At 38.2% G+C, this 12,582-nt stretch overlaps 1 protein-coding gene across 2 annotated transcripts in view; it reads right to left on the bottom strand.

Annotated features, from left to right (window-relative positions):
• Positions 1–890: 890 nt before the first annotated feature.
• The window catches only part of DPM1 (dolichyl-phosphate mannosyltransferase subunit 1, catalytic), a 30,232-nt gene continuing 18,540 nt past the window's right edge, over positions 891–12,582 (bottom strand). The window contains exons 6-9 of one of the 2 annotated variants that reach the window (XM_004370242.3): positions 11,417–11,512; positions 5,994–6,062; positions 1,961–2,075; positions 891–1,270 (exon numbers count right to left, since the gene is read on the bottom strand). In XM_004370242.3, coding sequence (XP_004370299.1) covers positions 1,166–1,270; positions 1,961–2,075; positions 5,994–6,062; positions 11,417–11,512 — 385 coding nt within the window. In that variant the 3' untranslated portion in view covers positions 891–1,165. Of the gene's footprint in view, positions 1,271–1,918; positions 2,076–5,993; positions 6,063–11,416; positions 11,513–12,582 lie in introns of both variants that reach the window. The other variant, XM_023742938.1, reaches the window with a different exon arrangement.

The following is a 12,582-nucleotide window of genomic DNA, read 5'->3' as shown; positions in this document are numbered from 1 at the left end:
CTTTGGCAGCCAAATTAAACCTGGAAAACATAGTAATCAGGCACATTGTTCACTAGATAGGATTATTAAATAACTTACACACGCTTCTTCCTTTCACTTGCAAAGTCAAATCAACTTGATCTTATTTGCTCAAAATATGTCTTATCTAAACTTTAAAAGATACAGCATGATCCAAAATCTATGGTACCATTAGAAATTAACTGACCTTTTTCAAATAGCCCTACCTTTAGAGAAGGTAAGTAAACAGAATATTTGCACTGGGTTTTATTAAACAACCTGTATTTTAACTGTCAGAATGACTTTCTGAATGGAGAGAAGAGCTACAGGGAAGGGATTTTTATCATATTAGTAAAAATGTGTGCTTTGGTGAGGGTTTTGAAATAATATGAAAACAAATATTTTGAGGAAAAAAATCTTTATATTTAAAAATTACTATAGCAGCTTAATTTGTGCCTCAGTGTTTTCAATATTTTTCGTTACTGATAGAGGTTATTGCTTAGAAGAGGAAAAAAACAAAAAAAACCAAACCAGCTATGCAGTCAACTGCCACCATGCCGTTTCCAATTCATAATACATACTTTAAGTAGATTTGCTTTAGTAGATGAAATATTTCATCAATTCAATAGCTGCAAAGAACCAAAACCTTAAAATTTTGTCCTAAATGTATTGTTTTAGCTGGTTTAAGAAATTTGGGATACATTTTTGAGGAAAGGGCAAAGGTGTGTATTTTTTTTCCCCCGTTCATACAGGAACAGCCATTTACATCTCATGAGAATAATTAACATTCCTCTTCTGACATATGTTAAGTACAAAGAGCTATGAATTTAGTTTTTATAAAAAATATTTTAAACTCTTCCCCATATAACAAATTCTGCATTCACATATTCTAATGAAAGTAGCAATATTTTATGCAAAATAAAATCATGTACATTTATTTATAACTCATAATATGGTAAAATGTAAATGAAAATTGAGAAAACTCATTTTTCCTAATTTAATTTGAAATATTAAATGGAGGAGTTTCTTCAGAAAAAAAAAATTTACATGAAATTTACCTTACCTTATGATTTAGGCTCTAAGAGTACATTTTATAAAAATCATCAACCAGGCTTCTTTTATGCTTTAATGGAAATGAACATGATAAATATACATGAATAATTTTCTTTTATGTAGTAGCAAAGAGAGTCAATAATCCTTTCAAGAAAGAGATGATTTCATTTCCTCCCAACTTGGATTCACCATAAACACGATCCACAAATGATATTGGAACCTTGTTAAAAAAAAAAAATACATTAAAGTCAGTCTTGCTGCAATTCAAGGAAAAACTATACTCCACAAGTAAAATGGCCTTTCACTGAATTTTTTTCGTTATGTGTCAAATTTAGCTATCACTATGTTTTAGCATTATGTGAAAAGGCTTATTATAACTACCACAAGAGAAGTGACATTTCAGGTTGGCCATTTTCTTCCTCTGATTAAGAATATCAGTGTTAAATGAGGGCCACCTTCCCAAAGAGCTCACTGGCTCACCCTAAATATTCAGATATTTCTCTGTCTTGCTCGGTAATCCCTAGTAATTTTCATCTACTCACAGAAATGGGCACATAGGATGCACCATTCACTTTAAAGTAGGGTGGCTGTTGGCTACGGCAAGAGGAAAAACAATAAGAGACTCATTCCACCAATAGTGATGGTCAGAAGAAAGGGCCAGGATGGAGAAGGTACCAGCAACATTTAATTATTTAATGTGAGTGCTCCCTTCTGTTAATGTGTTAAACCTTGGCTGGTCAGGCACATTTAAAAGGGATTTGAATTTTTATTCTTGAGTACACGGACAGTCTAAACAACTAGAAGCCTTCCACGTTAATTTAGTTGTATGAAAATTAAAATAATTTATTATAAAAAGTCTAAATCTTACTGTTTCCTTATGAAGAATTTATGAAGAATTTTCATCCCATACCTCACCAATAGTATAATTCAACTGTCTTGCCCGGACAATCATCTCCATTTGGAAAACATAGCCCTTAGAAACACATTTCTCTATTAATTTCTGTAGAACTTCTTTGCGGTATAATCTGTAAGGAATTAAAATTATATATGAACACCTGGATAAATGCACTTGCCTACGTATCTTGACCATTGAAAATGTTTGTTGGTATTTGTAGAGCCTAAAACTTTCACTACCAATTTGTATATAGAAAGTTTTCATAATTGATGATTATATTTGTCATAATTTGCTAAATCATTTTGAAAATGAATTCTTTTAGAGAATTATCATACTATCAGAAATTATTAAAATATGGTAAAGTGAATCATTTGAAGCAGAACCTCCCATTATTTTTAGGTTTTAAATTTTCTTAAAATTTACTTTTAAAGTGAAAGAGGAGAACCTGTTCCAAAATATTGGAACAATAGAGTTGACAGAAATTGGTAAAATGACCATATAAACTAGATGGAAAGAAAGAACCCAGTAATTGAGAAAGATCTTCTTGAGTCCCTCTAGGATGAGCTTGGTTGTCAGTTAGGTTAAGACAGGAACTAGGCCCCACAACCAGTTTCAGCTACAACCTGTTAAACTTTCATAAAGGGTGAATGTATGGCCTAACTTGAGATGGACTGCAAACCAAACACAGAGGTCCCCAAATTTACAACCTAAGACAGAGGACCTGGGAAGTCTAAGGCCTATGGGCAACCCAATCACTTCTCCAGTCATTCTTTGAATGGAAGAGGGAGAAGAAGGTCAGAAAAAGATTAGAGTCCCAGTGGGTAGAGGCAGCAATTTCTACCTCCTCTACATTTTTTGAGAAGGCCAGGAGAAGAGTTTGGCATGACTGTTAAGGTCACCTGCATCTACAATGCTGAAGGATTTTAACTGGAACCCTCGTTTTTTTCCCTCATGCTTCCTCTAAGGCTCTTAAGTGGGTAAGTGACACCAGACAGCATGGTCCTGAGAAAAACTGAGAACTTGGTGTGTGCACAGGTTCCAGAAGCATTCAAAAGAGTAAGTTTGGAAGAAGTCTGAAGGAGGAGAATCTGATGGTGGTAATATATATTCAAAAACATGTTTATCGACCAACCTACTGTATTTCAGGCACCTTTTCATGCTTTGTGGCCCTGGTGGTGTAGTGGTTAAGAGCTTGGCTGCTAACCAAAAGATTGACAATTCAAATCCACCAGCTGCTCCTTGGAAACCCTATGGGGGCAGTTCTACTCTGTGCTATAGGGTTGCTATGAGTCGGAATCGACTCGATGGCAACAGGTTAGCAGGTTTTCATGCAGTGAACTAGAAACTAAATAAAGATATGTAATACATCAGATGGTGTTAAGTGGGGGAAGAAGGATGGAATCATGGGGTGGGGAGGACTATCTGGCGACAGAACAGTATTTTATAACACAATCTTTAAATTTGGGATTTGACTAGGAATTCTTTCCTTTGTTATTTTATTCTCCTTAAGAATCACTTTCTAAGACATTTGTTTCTCCTCATTACCCCTTCTCCCACCACATACCTTTAAGATGATGGCTAATGAAGTAAAATCACATACACGAAGCCATATAACCCAATAAATAGGATAATTAGGATCTAGGTGGTCTTTGCTATTAAATGGCTTTAGGGCAGATTGCAGTGTTTTTCAGATTCCTTTTCTTGTTTTATAAAAGACACACGCCTTCTAATGACAATTTGTACTTTGATGCATATATTTAATAAATAATAATAAATGCATGTTTTTAATAAATCACTACTCTTTTGAGGAGATAAGAGTTTTCAAGTATTTTTTTTTTAAGCATGTTTTTATCCAGCTCACTTTTCTCTGTCATTTGCAGAGAGCATACCTCACCATGGCTCTCACTACATGGAATCCAGAACTCCAGGTCATTTTTCTCCCTCCCCTTCCCCCATCCCCAGATGGTTCTGCTACTCTCCTTGCTGTTTTTTCCCACAGCATAATCCACATATGACACTGCATATATTTTACCCAAGTGTGGGTCTAACCCCATTAAAATGTGTAAAGTCCATGAGGACAGGGAATTTTTACTCTTCTGGCACACAGAAGACGATCAAAAATATTTCCTGTGTGCAGAGCTTTCTGGAGGTGAGCGGCCCTTTGATGAAGTGACTAGGGGAACTAGGCTGAAAAGCAAAGCCCCCATCTCCACAGCCCATGGAAGTTCCCTAGCTCTTCACTGTAAAACAATCACACCAGGGCCTGTGAAATCCACACTGGCCAGTCCCTCTTTACAGAGATTTTGGGAGCACCACTACTCTTTGCATTGTTGCCACGTGCAGTCAGAAACCTTAATTAGATAATGCATTACTCTTTTGCCTTGAAGTGTAGAACTGAAGTGATGTTTTTATAGGGCCCCTATCTTTTTGGAAACCCTGGTGGTGGTGTGGTTAAGAGCTACAGCTGCTAACCAAAAGGTCAGCAGTTCGAATCCACCAGGTGCTCCATGCAAACCCTATGGGGTAGTTCTACTCTGTCTTACAGGGTCACTATGAGTCGAAATCAACTTGATGACGATGGGTTTGTTTTTTTTTGGTTTTTATCCATCTTTTGAAGGAGCCCTGGTTCCGTAGTGGTTAAGCACTCAGCTGCTAACAGAAAGGTTGGCAGTTTGAACCCACTAGCCACTCTGCAGGAGAAAGATGTGGCAGTCTGCTTCCATAAAGATTACAGCCTTGGAAACCCTGTGGGGCATTTCACTCTGTTCTACGGGGTTGCTATGAGTTGAAATCAACTCGATGGCAATGAGTTATCTATCTTTTGGAGTCCCTGGTGGTGTAAACAGTTAATGCGCTCAGCTGCTAACTGAAAGGTTAGATGTTCGAGTCCACCCAGAGGTGCCTCGGGAGAAAAGCCTGGTGATCTACTTCTGAAAATCAGCCATTGAAAACCCTATGGTGCACAGTTCTACTTTGACACACATGGGATCGCCAAAAGTTGGAATGACCTCAATGGCAACCGGTTTGGGTTTTGGTTTATCTGTCTTTTGTATACCAAATTCTGCTTTCTAATTGATTTTAATTCTAGAGGCTTCATTTTCATTTGACCTCTAATTTGTGATGGCTTCTGTCTTTGCTTTTGAAACACCATCTCACTATTTGAACTGCTATTCAACACACCTGCAGTTGCACTAGAGGTACTAGTTACTTTCAACAGCTAGCTCCTAATTTATTTATTTATTTTTGTCAACTGTGACACTTAAGGACCTAGATTTTCCTGTATTTAACGAAGGACCTAAGAATTAACCTCATTTAATGGAAAAGAAAAAGCAGGTAATATAAATCATTAACTAAGGGATGGGGTTTGGATCTCAGAAGAGATGAACAGGTATTTTATGTTTTTAGATAAAAAATGTGGCAGTCTTTAGTCACTTGGCATGGTCATAGAAAGCAGTTCAGCTACTGTAACAAGTCTAAAATTATAAAACAACCAACCAAAAAACCCCAAAACAAACATGCAAAAACATGAGGGACCTAGAACAGCAGGAAGGTTTGGTCCAATTAAACAAGGAATTTTTTGGACATCTGGAGAACAAGATAATTAAAAAAGCTGTACACAAATGTTAAAGCTTTTAAACTTTTCTGCAGAGAATGCTATACTCATAAACTGCAGAAGATCACTGGACTGTGTGTGGTTCTTTGGAGCACATTATCAGTAACAGTTCTGTTCTGAACGAGCAGTGAGTGGCGACCTCGGGCCCTTGATGGTCCTCCTAGGGGCTGAGTATTGATACCAGTGGTAACAAGCACAGTAACCTAAGCCCTGCCACTGATGTGCTTTAAATAGCACAATATTTCTCCCTTTAAAAAGGAGCTTAGAATTCATTATCGGCTTCTCAGGAGCTTCAGTCTGCTTTTTTAACTTTTCATAACAAAAACGGGGTTAAAAATACAAAGCATTTCTTTGAAATCAGGCATTATAAAGCAAGAAGTTTAGGCAAGAAGTTATAAAGAGTAAATAATACAAAATTAAGAGTTTTCACTGTACCTGAAACTTCCTGTTAAATCAGATGCTCCTGGTCTCAGCAGAATCTGTGTTATAAAATTGGCTCCACGGCTGCCAGAGAAAAACAATCAAATTTTCTTTATAAAATACAGTTTATTCTGGAGAAACACATCCAATAGTAGAGTGCTAAAAATGCCTTACTAACTCCACAAAAATGTTAATTCACTCGAAAAAAGAGAATCTTTTAGTCAATGAAAGGAGATCTGATACTTCTCATTTTTTTTTTTTTTTTTTTTACAGAACTCAGGGATGTTTCTTCTTTGGAAAAATGAAATTTTGAAGGGACTCACAATGAACCATCCTTCCAAACTCTAAGAACTGAAACAGATTTTTAAATAAGCTCTGATAGTATCTACCAACAGTTATTATTTAGAAATATGAACATCTGTCAGCAAGACAGCAGGGATTTGGCACTGAGTTTCCTTTTCAGATGCCAATGAGCACAATGTGATTGTGTTTCCACCAAGGTAACAAGTCAGTCTCCATAAAAATGGTTTTCTTTCTTCCAAAGAAGGTGCCTAAGTGGGAAAGAGTTTTGGTGTTTGGCAATCCCTGGAAATTGACCTTAGGCTCATTCCACGACGTTAGGGAATGTGCTTCAAACACAACTGAGTATCAGTCAATGACAAGCTATTAGTGACTAACAGTGAATACCAACATTTCAAAAGATGTCAAAGTGCCTGGAGAAAGTGACTTTTGTACTGCAGCTGTTTGAGTGTCCTCAGGGCTTTCAGGGGCAGCCCAGAGAGAAAAGTTCCTCTCCAAAGCCAAGGAAACCACCAAGGCCCTCCATGGAAAGATTATATAAGTAAGCATGAGGTTAGGCAGATGTCATGGAGTCCCTGGGTGACACAAACAGTTAAGTGTTCAGATGCTAACTAGAAGGTTGGTGGTTTGAGTCCACCCGAAGGCACCTTAGAAGAAAGGCCTGGTAATCTACTTTTGAAAAATCAAGCCAGTGAAAACCCTACAGAGCACAGTTCTACTCCGACACACATGGGGTCACCATGAGTTGGAATTGCCTCGACAGTAACTATTTCTTTAAGCAGATATCATAGGGCTAATGGCTAAAAAACACATTCTCCCCCCTCAGTTTGCTTCTAACAGCTACAAAAAAAATTCCAGGGTGCAGTTCACCCCCACAAATGGGTTTAAGCAAACGAGTGTGAGAGTGTGTGTGTGTGTGCATATATGTGTGTGCTTACAGTTAATGGATTTTTAAATGAAGATCTCTTCATTAAAATGCAACAAGGAAAAGGGAGCAGTTGTGTATGTTTTTATCCCTACATGATTCCAATGTTTAACTGGGGTTGAAAACCACTGTCTTAATCCAACCTCTTCATTTCACTGAGAAAGCTGTTGAAGCTCTTAAATGTTTTAAATGACTTGCCCAAAGTTCTACAGTTAGTCAAGGGACAGAACTGAGATTAACTTAATGAAATTTTCAATAGGATTGAAGTGGGTGATAAAAAATATCAACATTAGTAAGGATTTCTATAAATGTTATCTATTATTATATAAAAAGAAAAAAGCTACATGTAGACTTTTTAGGAGTCCTGATGGTGCAGTGGTTAAGCACTTGGCTGTTAACCAAAAGGTTAGAGGTTCAAACCCATCCACTGGCTCTGCAGAGGAAAGACCTGGCGATCTGCTTCCGTGAAGATTTATAGCCTTGGAAAACCTATGGGGCAGTTCCACTCGGTCCCACAGGGTCACTATGAGTCAGAATCAACTTCACAGCAATGGGTATATAGACCCTTTATAGACAGAAACTCATCTCATCTTCCCAACAACTCTGAAAGTTTGATAAGCTATGATGTCAAAAATGTTCTGCAGGTCTTCCTATCAAGACGTGGATTCTATTTCCCTACCCCTTGATTATGGGCTTCCTCTGACCAAAAATTGACGCTATGCAAGCCCCAGAGCCTAGGCCTCTAGAGGCAGCTTTCCACCTCTGTACTCTTGGATGCTGCCCTGAGAATGGCTTGTAAAGAAGCCAGTCTAGCTTTCAGGTTGACAAGAGGCCACGTGCAGAACTGAGATGCCCCAGGCCAACGGCCAGCACCAACTGCTGGACTATAGGTGAGGCCATTCTGGCGCTTCCAGCACAGCTGACTCTCCCACTGAAGGAAGCTGCGTGAATGAACCCAGGTGAAACCAGCAGAGGAATGACCGGCCAACCCACAGCACTGTGAGATATAATAAATCAACGTTGTTTGACGCCACTAAGCTTTCGTGTGGCTTGTTATGCACAGATACGTTTTATTTCCACATTGTGAGAAAAGTGAAGCTTGTTGTTGTTAGGTGCCGTTGAGTCGGTCCAACTCATAGTGACCCTATGTACAACAACACAACACTGCCTGGTACTGTGCTATTCTCACAATCATTGTTATGCTTGAGCCTACTGCTGCAGCCACTGTGTCAATCCATCTCGCTGAGGGGCTTCCTCTTTTTTGCTGACCCTCTACTTTACCAAGCATGATGTCCTTCTCCAGGGACTGGTCCCTCCTGATAACATGCCCAAAGTACGTGAGATGAAGGAGCATTCTGGCTGTACTTCTTCCAAGACAGATTTGTTTATTCTTTTGGCAGTGCATGGTATATTCAATATTCTCTGCCAAAACCATAATTCAGAGGCATCAATTATTCTTCAGTCTTCCTTATTCATTGTCCAGCTTTTGCATGCATATGAGGCAACTGAAAATACCATGGCTTGGGTCAGGCGCACGTTAGTCTTCAAAGTGACATCTTTGCTTTTTAACACTTTAAAGAGGTCTTTTGCAGCAGATTTGCCCAACGCAATATGTCCTTTGATTTCTTGACTGGCTTCCATGGGCACTGATTGTGGATCCAAGTAAAATGAAGTCACTGACAACTTAAATATTTTCTCCATTTATCATGATGTTATTGGTCCAGTTGTGAGGATTTTTTGTTTTATGTTGAGGTACAGTCCGTACTGAAGGCTGTACAGTCTTTGATCTTCATCAGTAAGTGCTTCAACCCTTCTTCACTTTCAGAAAGCAAGGTTGTGTCATCTGCATATCTTAGGTTGTTAAGTCTTCCTCCAATCCTGATGTTGCGTTCTTCTTCATATAGTCATGTAGTCATATAAGCTGTTAATGAGTCTTCCTCCAATCCTGATGTGCATTATTCTTCATATGGTCCAGCGCTTCTCAGATTATTTGCTCAACATACAGACTGAATAAGTATGGTGAGAGGATACAACCCTGACACACACGTTTCCTGACTTTAAGCCACGCAGTATCCCCTTGTTCTGTTTGAACGACTGCTTCTTAGACTATGTACAGGTTACACATAAGCACGATTAAGTGTTTCTGGGACTCCTATTCTTTGTAATGTTATCCATAATTTCTTATGATCCATACAGCCAAATGCCTTTGCACAGTCAATAACATACAAGTGTCTTAGTTATTTATTGCTGCTATAACAGAAATACCACAAGTAGATGGCTTTAACAAAGATAAATTTATTCTCTCACAGTCTAGGAGGCTAGAGGTCCAAATTCAGGGTGCCAGCTCCAGGGGAAGGCTTTCTCTCCCTGTCGGTTCTATAGGAAGGTCCTTGTCATCAATCTTCCCCTGGACTAGGACCTTCTCAGCGCAGGGACCCTGGGTCCAAAGGACACACTCTGTTCCTGGCACTATTTTCTTGGTGGTATGAGGTCCCCCATGTCTCTCTGCTCAATTCTTTTATATCTCAAAAGAGATCAACTTAAGACACAACCTAACCTTGTAGATTGAGTCCTGCCTCATTAACGTAACTGTCTCCAATCCTGCTTCAGTAACATCACAGAGGCAGGATTTACAACACAAAGGAAAATCACATCAGACGACAAAATGGTGGACAATCACACAATACTGGGAATACTGGCCCAGCCAAGTTGACACATATTTTGGGGGGAAACAATTCAATCCATGACAACAGGTGAACAACTTTCTGGTATTCTCTGCTTTCAGCCATGATCCATTTGACACCAGCAATGATATCCCTTGTTCCACATCCTCTTCTGAATCTGGCTTGAATTTCTGGCAGTTGCCTGTTGATGTACTGCTACAACTGCTTTTGAATGATTTTCAGCATAATTTTACTTGTCTGTGATAGTAATATCGTTAGATAATTTCTGCATTCTGTTGGATCACCTCTTTTGGAATGAGCACAAATATAGATCTCTTCCAACAGGTTAGCCAGGCAGCTGTCCTCCAAATTTCTTGGCAGAGATGAATGAGTACCTCCAGCTCTGCATCTGTTTGTTGAAACATCTCAATTAGTATTCCATCAATTCCTGAAGCCTTGTTTTTAACCAATGCTTCAGTGCAGCTTGGCCTTCTTCCTTCAGTACTATTAGTTCTTGATCATATGCTACCTCTTGAAATGGTTGAATGTCGACCAATTCTTTTTGGTACAATGACTCTGTGTATTCCTTTTGATGCTTCCTGCGTTGTTCAATATTCTCCCCATAGGATCCTTCAATACTGCAACTTGAGGCTTGAATTTTTTCTTCAGTGGTTTTAGCTTGAGAAATGCCCAGCATGTTCTCTACTTTTGGTCTTCTAACTTTGGGTCTTTGTGCGTTTCATTATAATACTTTACTTTGTCTTCTCAAGTTGCCCTTTAAAATCTTTTGTTCAGCTCTTTTACTCCATTACTTCTTACTTTTGTTTTAGCTACTCTATGTTCAACAGGAAGTTTCAGAGTCTCTTCTGACACCCATTTTGGTCTTTTCTTTCCTTCCTGTCTTTCTAATGACCTCTTGCTGTCTTCACGTATGATGTCCTTGATGTCATTCCACAACTTGCAACTTGTCTGGCCTTTAGTCAACAGTGTTTGATGCGTCAAATCTATTCTTGAGATAGTCTCTAAATTCAGGTCTCTAAATTCTTTCTGGTACAGTGACTCTGTGTATTCCTTCCATCTTCTTTTGATGCTCAAGGATATACTCAAGGTTTTATTTTGGCTCTTATGGATTTTAAAAAAATTTTCTAATTGAAATGATGCTTAAAAAAGGCAAAATACGCAACATGACATAGATAAGCGACATAACCAGGGTATGAACCCAGGTCTGTTTGACTCCAAAGCCTCACTACTTTATGCTGCTTAATAGTAGTTGAAACCCTGAAGTGTCTTATTTACTTAAAATGATAAAAATATAAATACAGAAAAAATACTTATTTAGTCCAAAAATATAAATAGTTCCCTTAATAAAATACTCCAGCCATAGGAAAAATGGTAGGGAAGAAACTATCTGGGAATATTTTGTCAGAAGTTATCATCTAGTCTCACAAATCCCAACACAGCATGGCAATGTAACCCAAATACTTGTTAGGAATTTATTTGCAATAGTCACACGAAAAGATAAAGAAATTAAAGCACACATAAACATATACCTGATTATTTTTCTTTTCAAATCCCAGCCATATACACCTCCATTTCCTCTGTATCGAGTTCCAGAGACAATGTCAAAATTACCCTCCTTTTGCTTCCTGTAGGAAAAATTAGCTATTACAAAAAGCCATTGAGCTTTCAATGGTTATGTTCATTGGCAACACAGAGAGCTTTTAAAATCAGCACAGAAAAACCATAAAGCCAAGACAACAGATGGACTATACTACTGAAAAACCTTCTTTCAAAGCAGGGTTTTTAAATGTCTGATTTTTTTTTCTTTATTGATTTTTAAAACTACAAAATAATAGTATCTGCTGACTGTACCACATGAAACCATCCAAAAATGTATTAATGAAATTATTAACTCCCTCCCCTGGGGCCACACTCTGTTCCTGCTCCCGTGTTAACATCCTGATATTCCTCCAGACCTTTCCCGTTGCTTAGGAAAGGTAACTCAAAGACATACAGACTCGTAGAGTGGTTGCATTTTGAAACTGGAATCCAAAAAAGCACATTTTGCAACTTACTTTTCATCAGTTCACAATACACATCACAGACATGCATACAAGTCAGTAGAGATCCTTCCTATTCTTTTTAACGCCTGCAAAACAGTCCAGAAAATATTCAACCCACATACCCTTGATGGTTATTTCTGGAGTATGTGAATAGTGCTACAATCAGCATTCTTATATATCGTAGTGCTTAGTCCCCACAAGATGGAATGTAATAGGATTGCTAAAACAAAGCTTGTGAGTATTTTTAATTTTAACAGATAGCACCAGAAATTACTTTCCAAAAAGGTTATGGCAACTCACACTTCCAGCAATGAGTGTGCCCATTTTCTGACCGTCTTCATTGGCACTGGATGTTACTGCTCTCAAAGTTTTTTGACAAACTAATGAGTAATAAAATAGTTAACATGCAGTTACTTTAATTTGCATTTCTCTGCTTACATCCCAGGTTGAACATCTTCTCTTACGTTCATAAGCCATTTGCACTTCTACATATAGTCTGTTTGTAATATTTTACCCATTTTCTATTCCACTGGTTCCATTTCCTTATCAAGTTAAAGGGCCTTTTGTGTATTAGAGATATAAGTCCTTTGTATTGTGGACTGCAAGTATTTGTCTCAGTTGGTTGATCTTTAACTCTGATTATGGTAAAAATA

The sequence above is a fragment of the Trichechus manatus genome, unplaced genomic scaffold, assembly GCF_000243295.1.
Source record: "Trichechus manatus latirostris isolate Lorelei unplaced genomic scaffold, TriManLat1.0 scaffold00008, whole genome shotgun sequence".
Lineage (NCBI taxonomy): Eukaryota > Metazoa > Chordata > Mammalia > Sirenia > Trichechidae > Trichechus > Trichechus manatus.
Note: the sequence above shows the minus strand (reverse complement) of the source record. Positions and strands in the feature narration are given on the sequence as shown.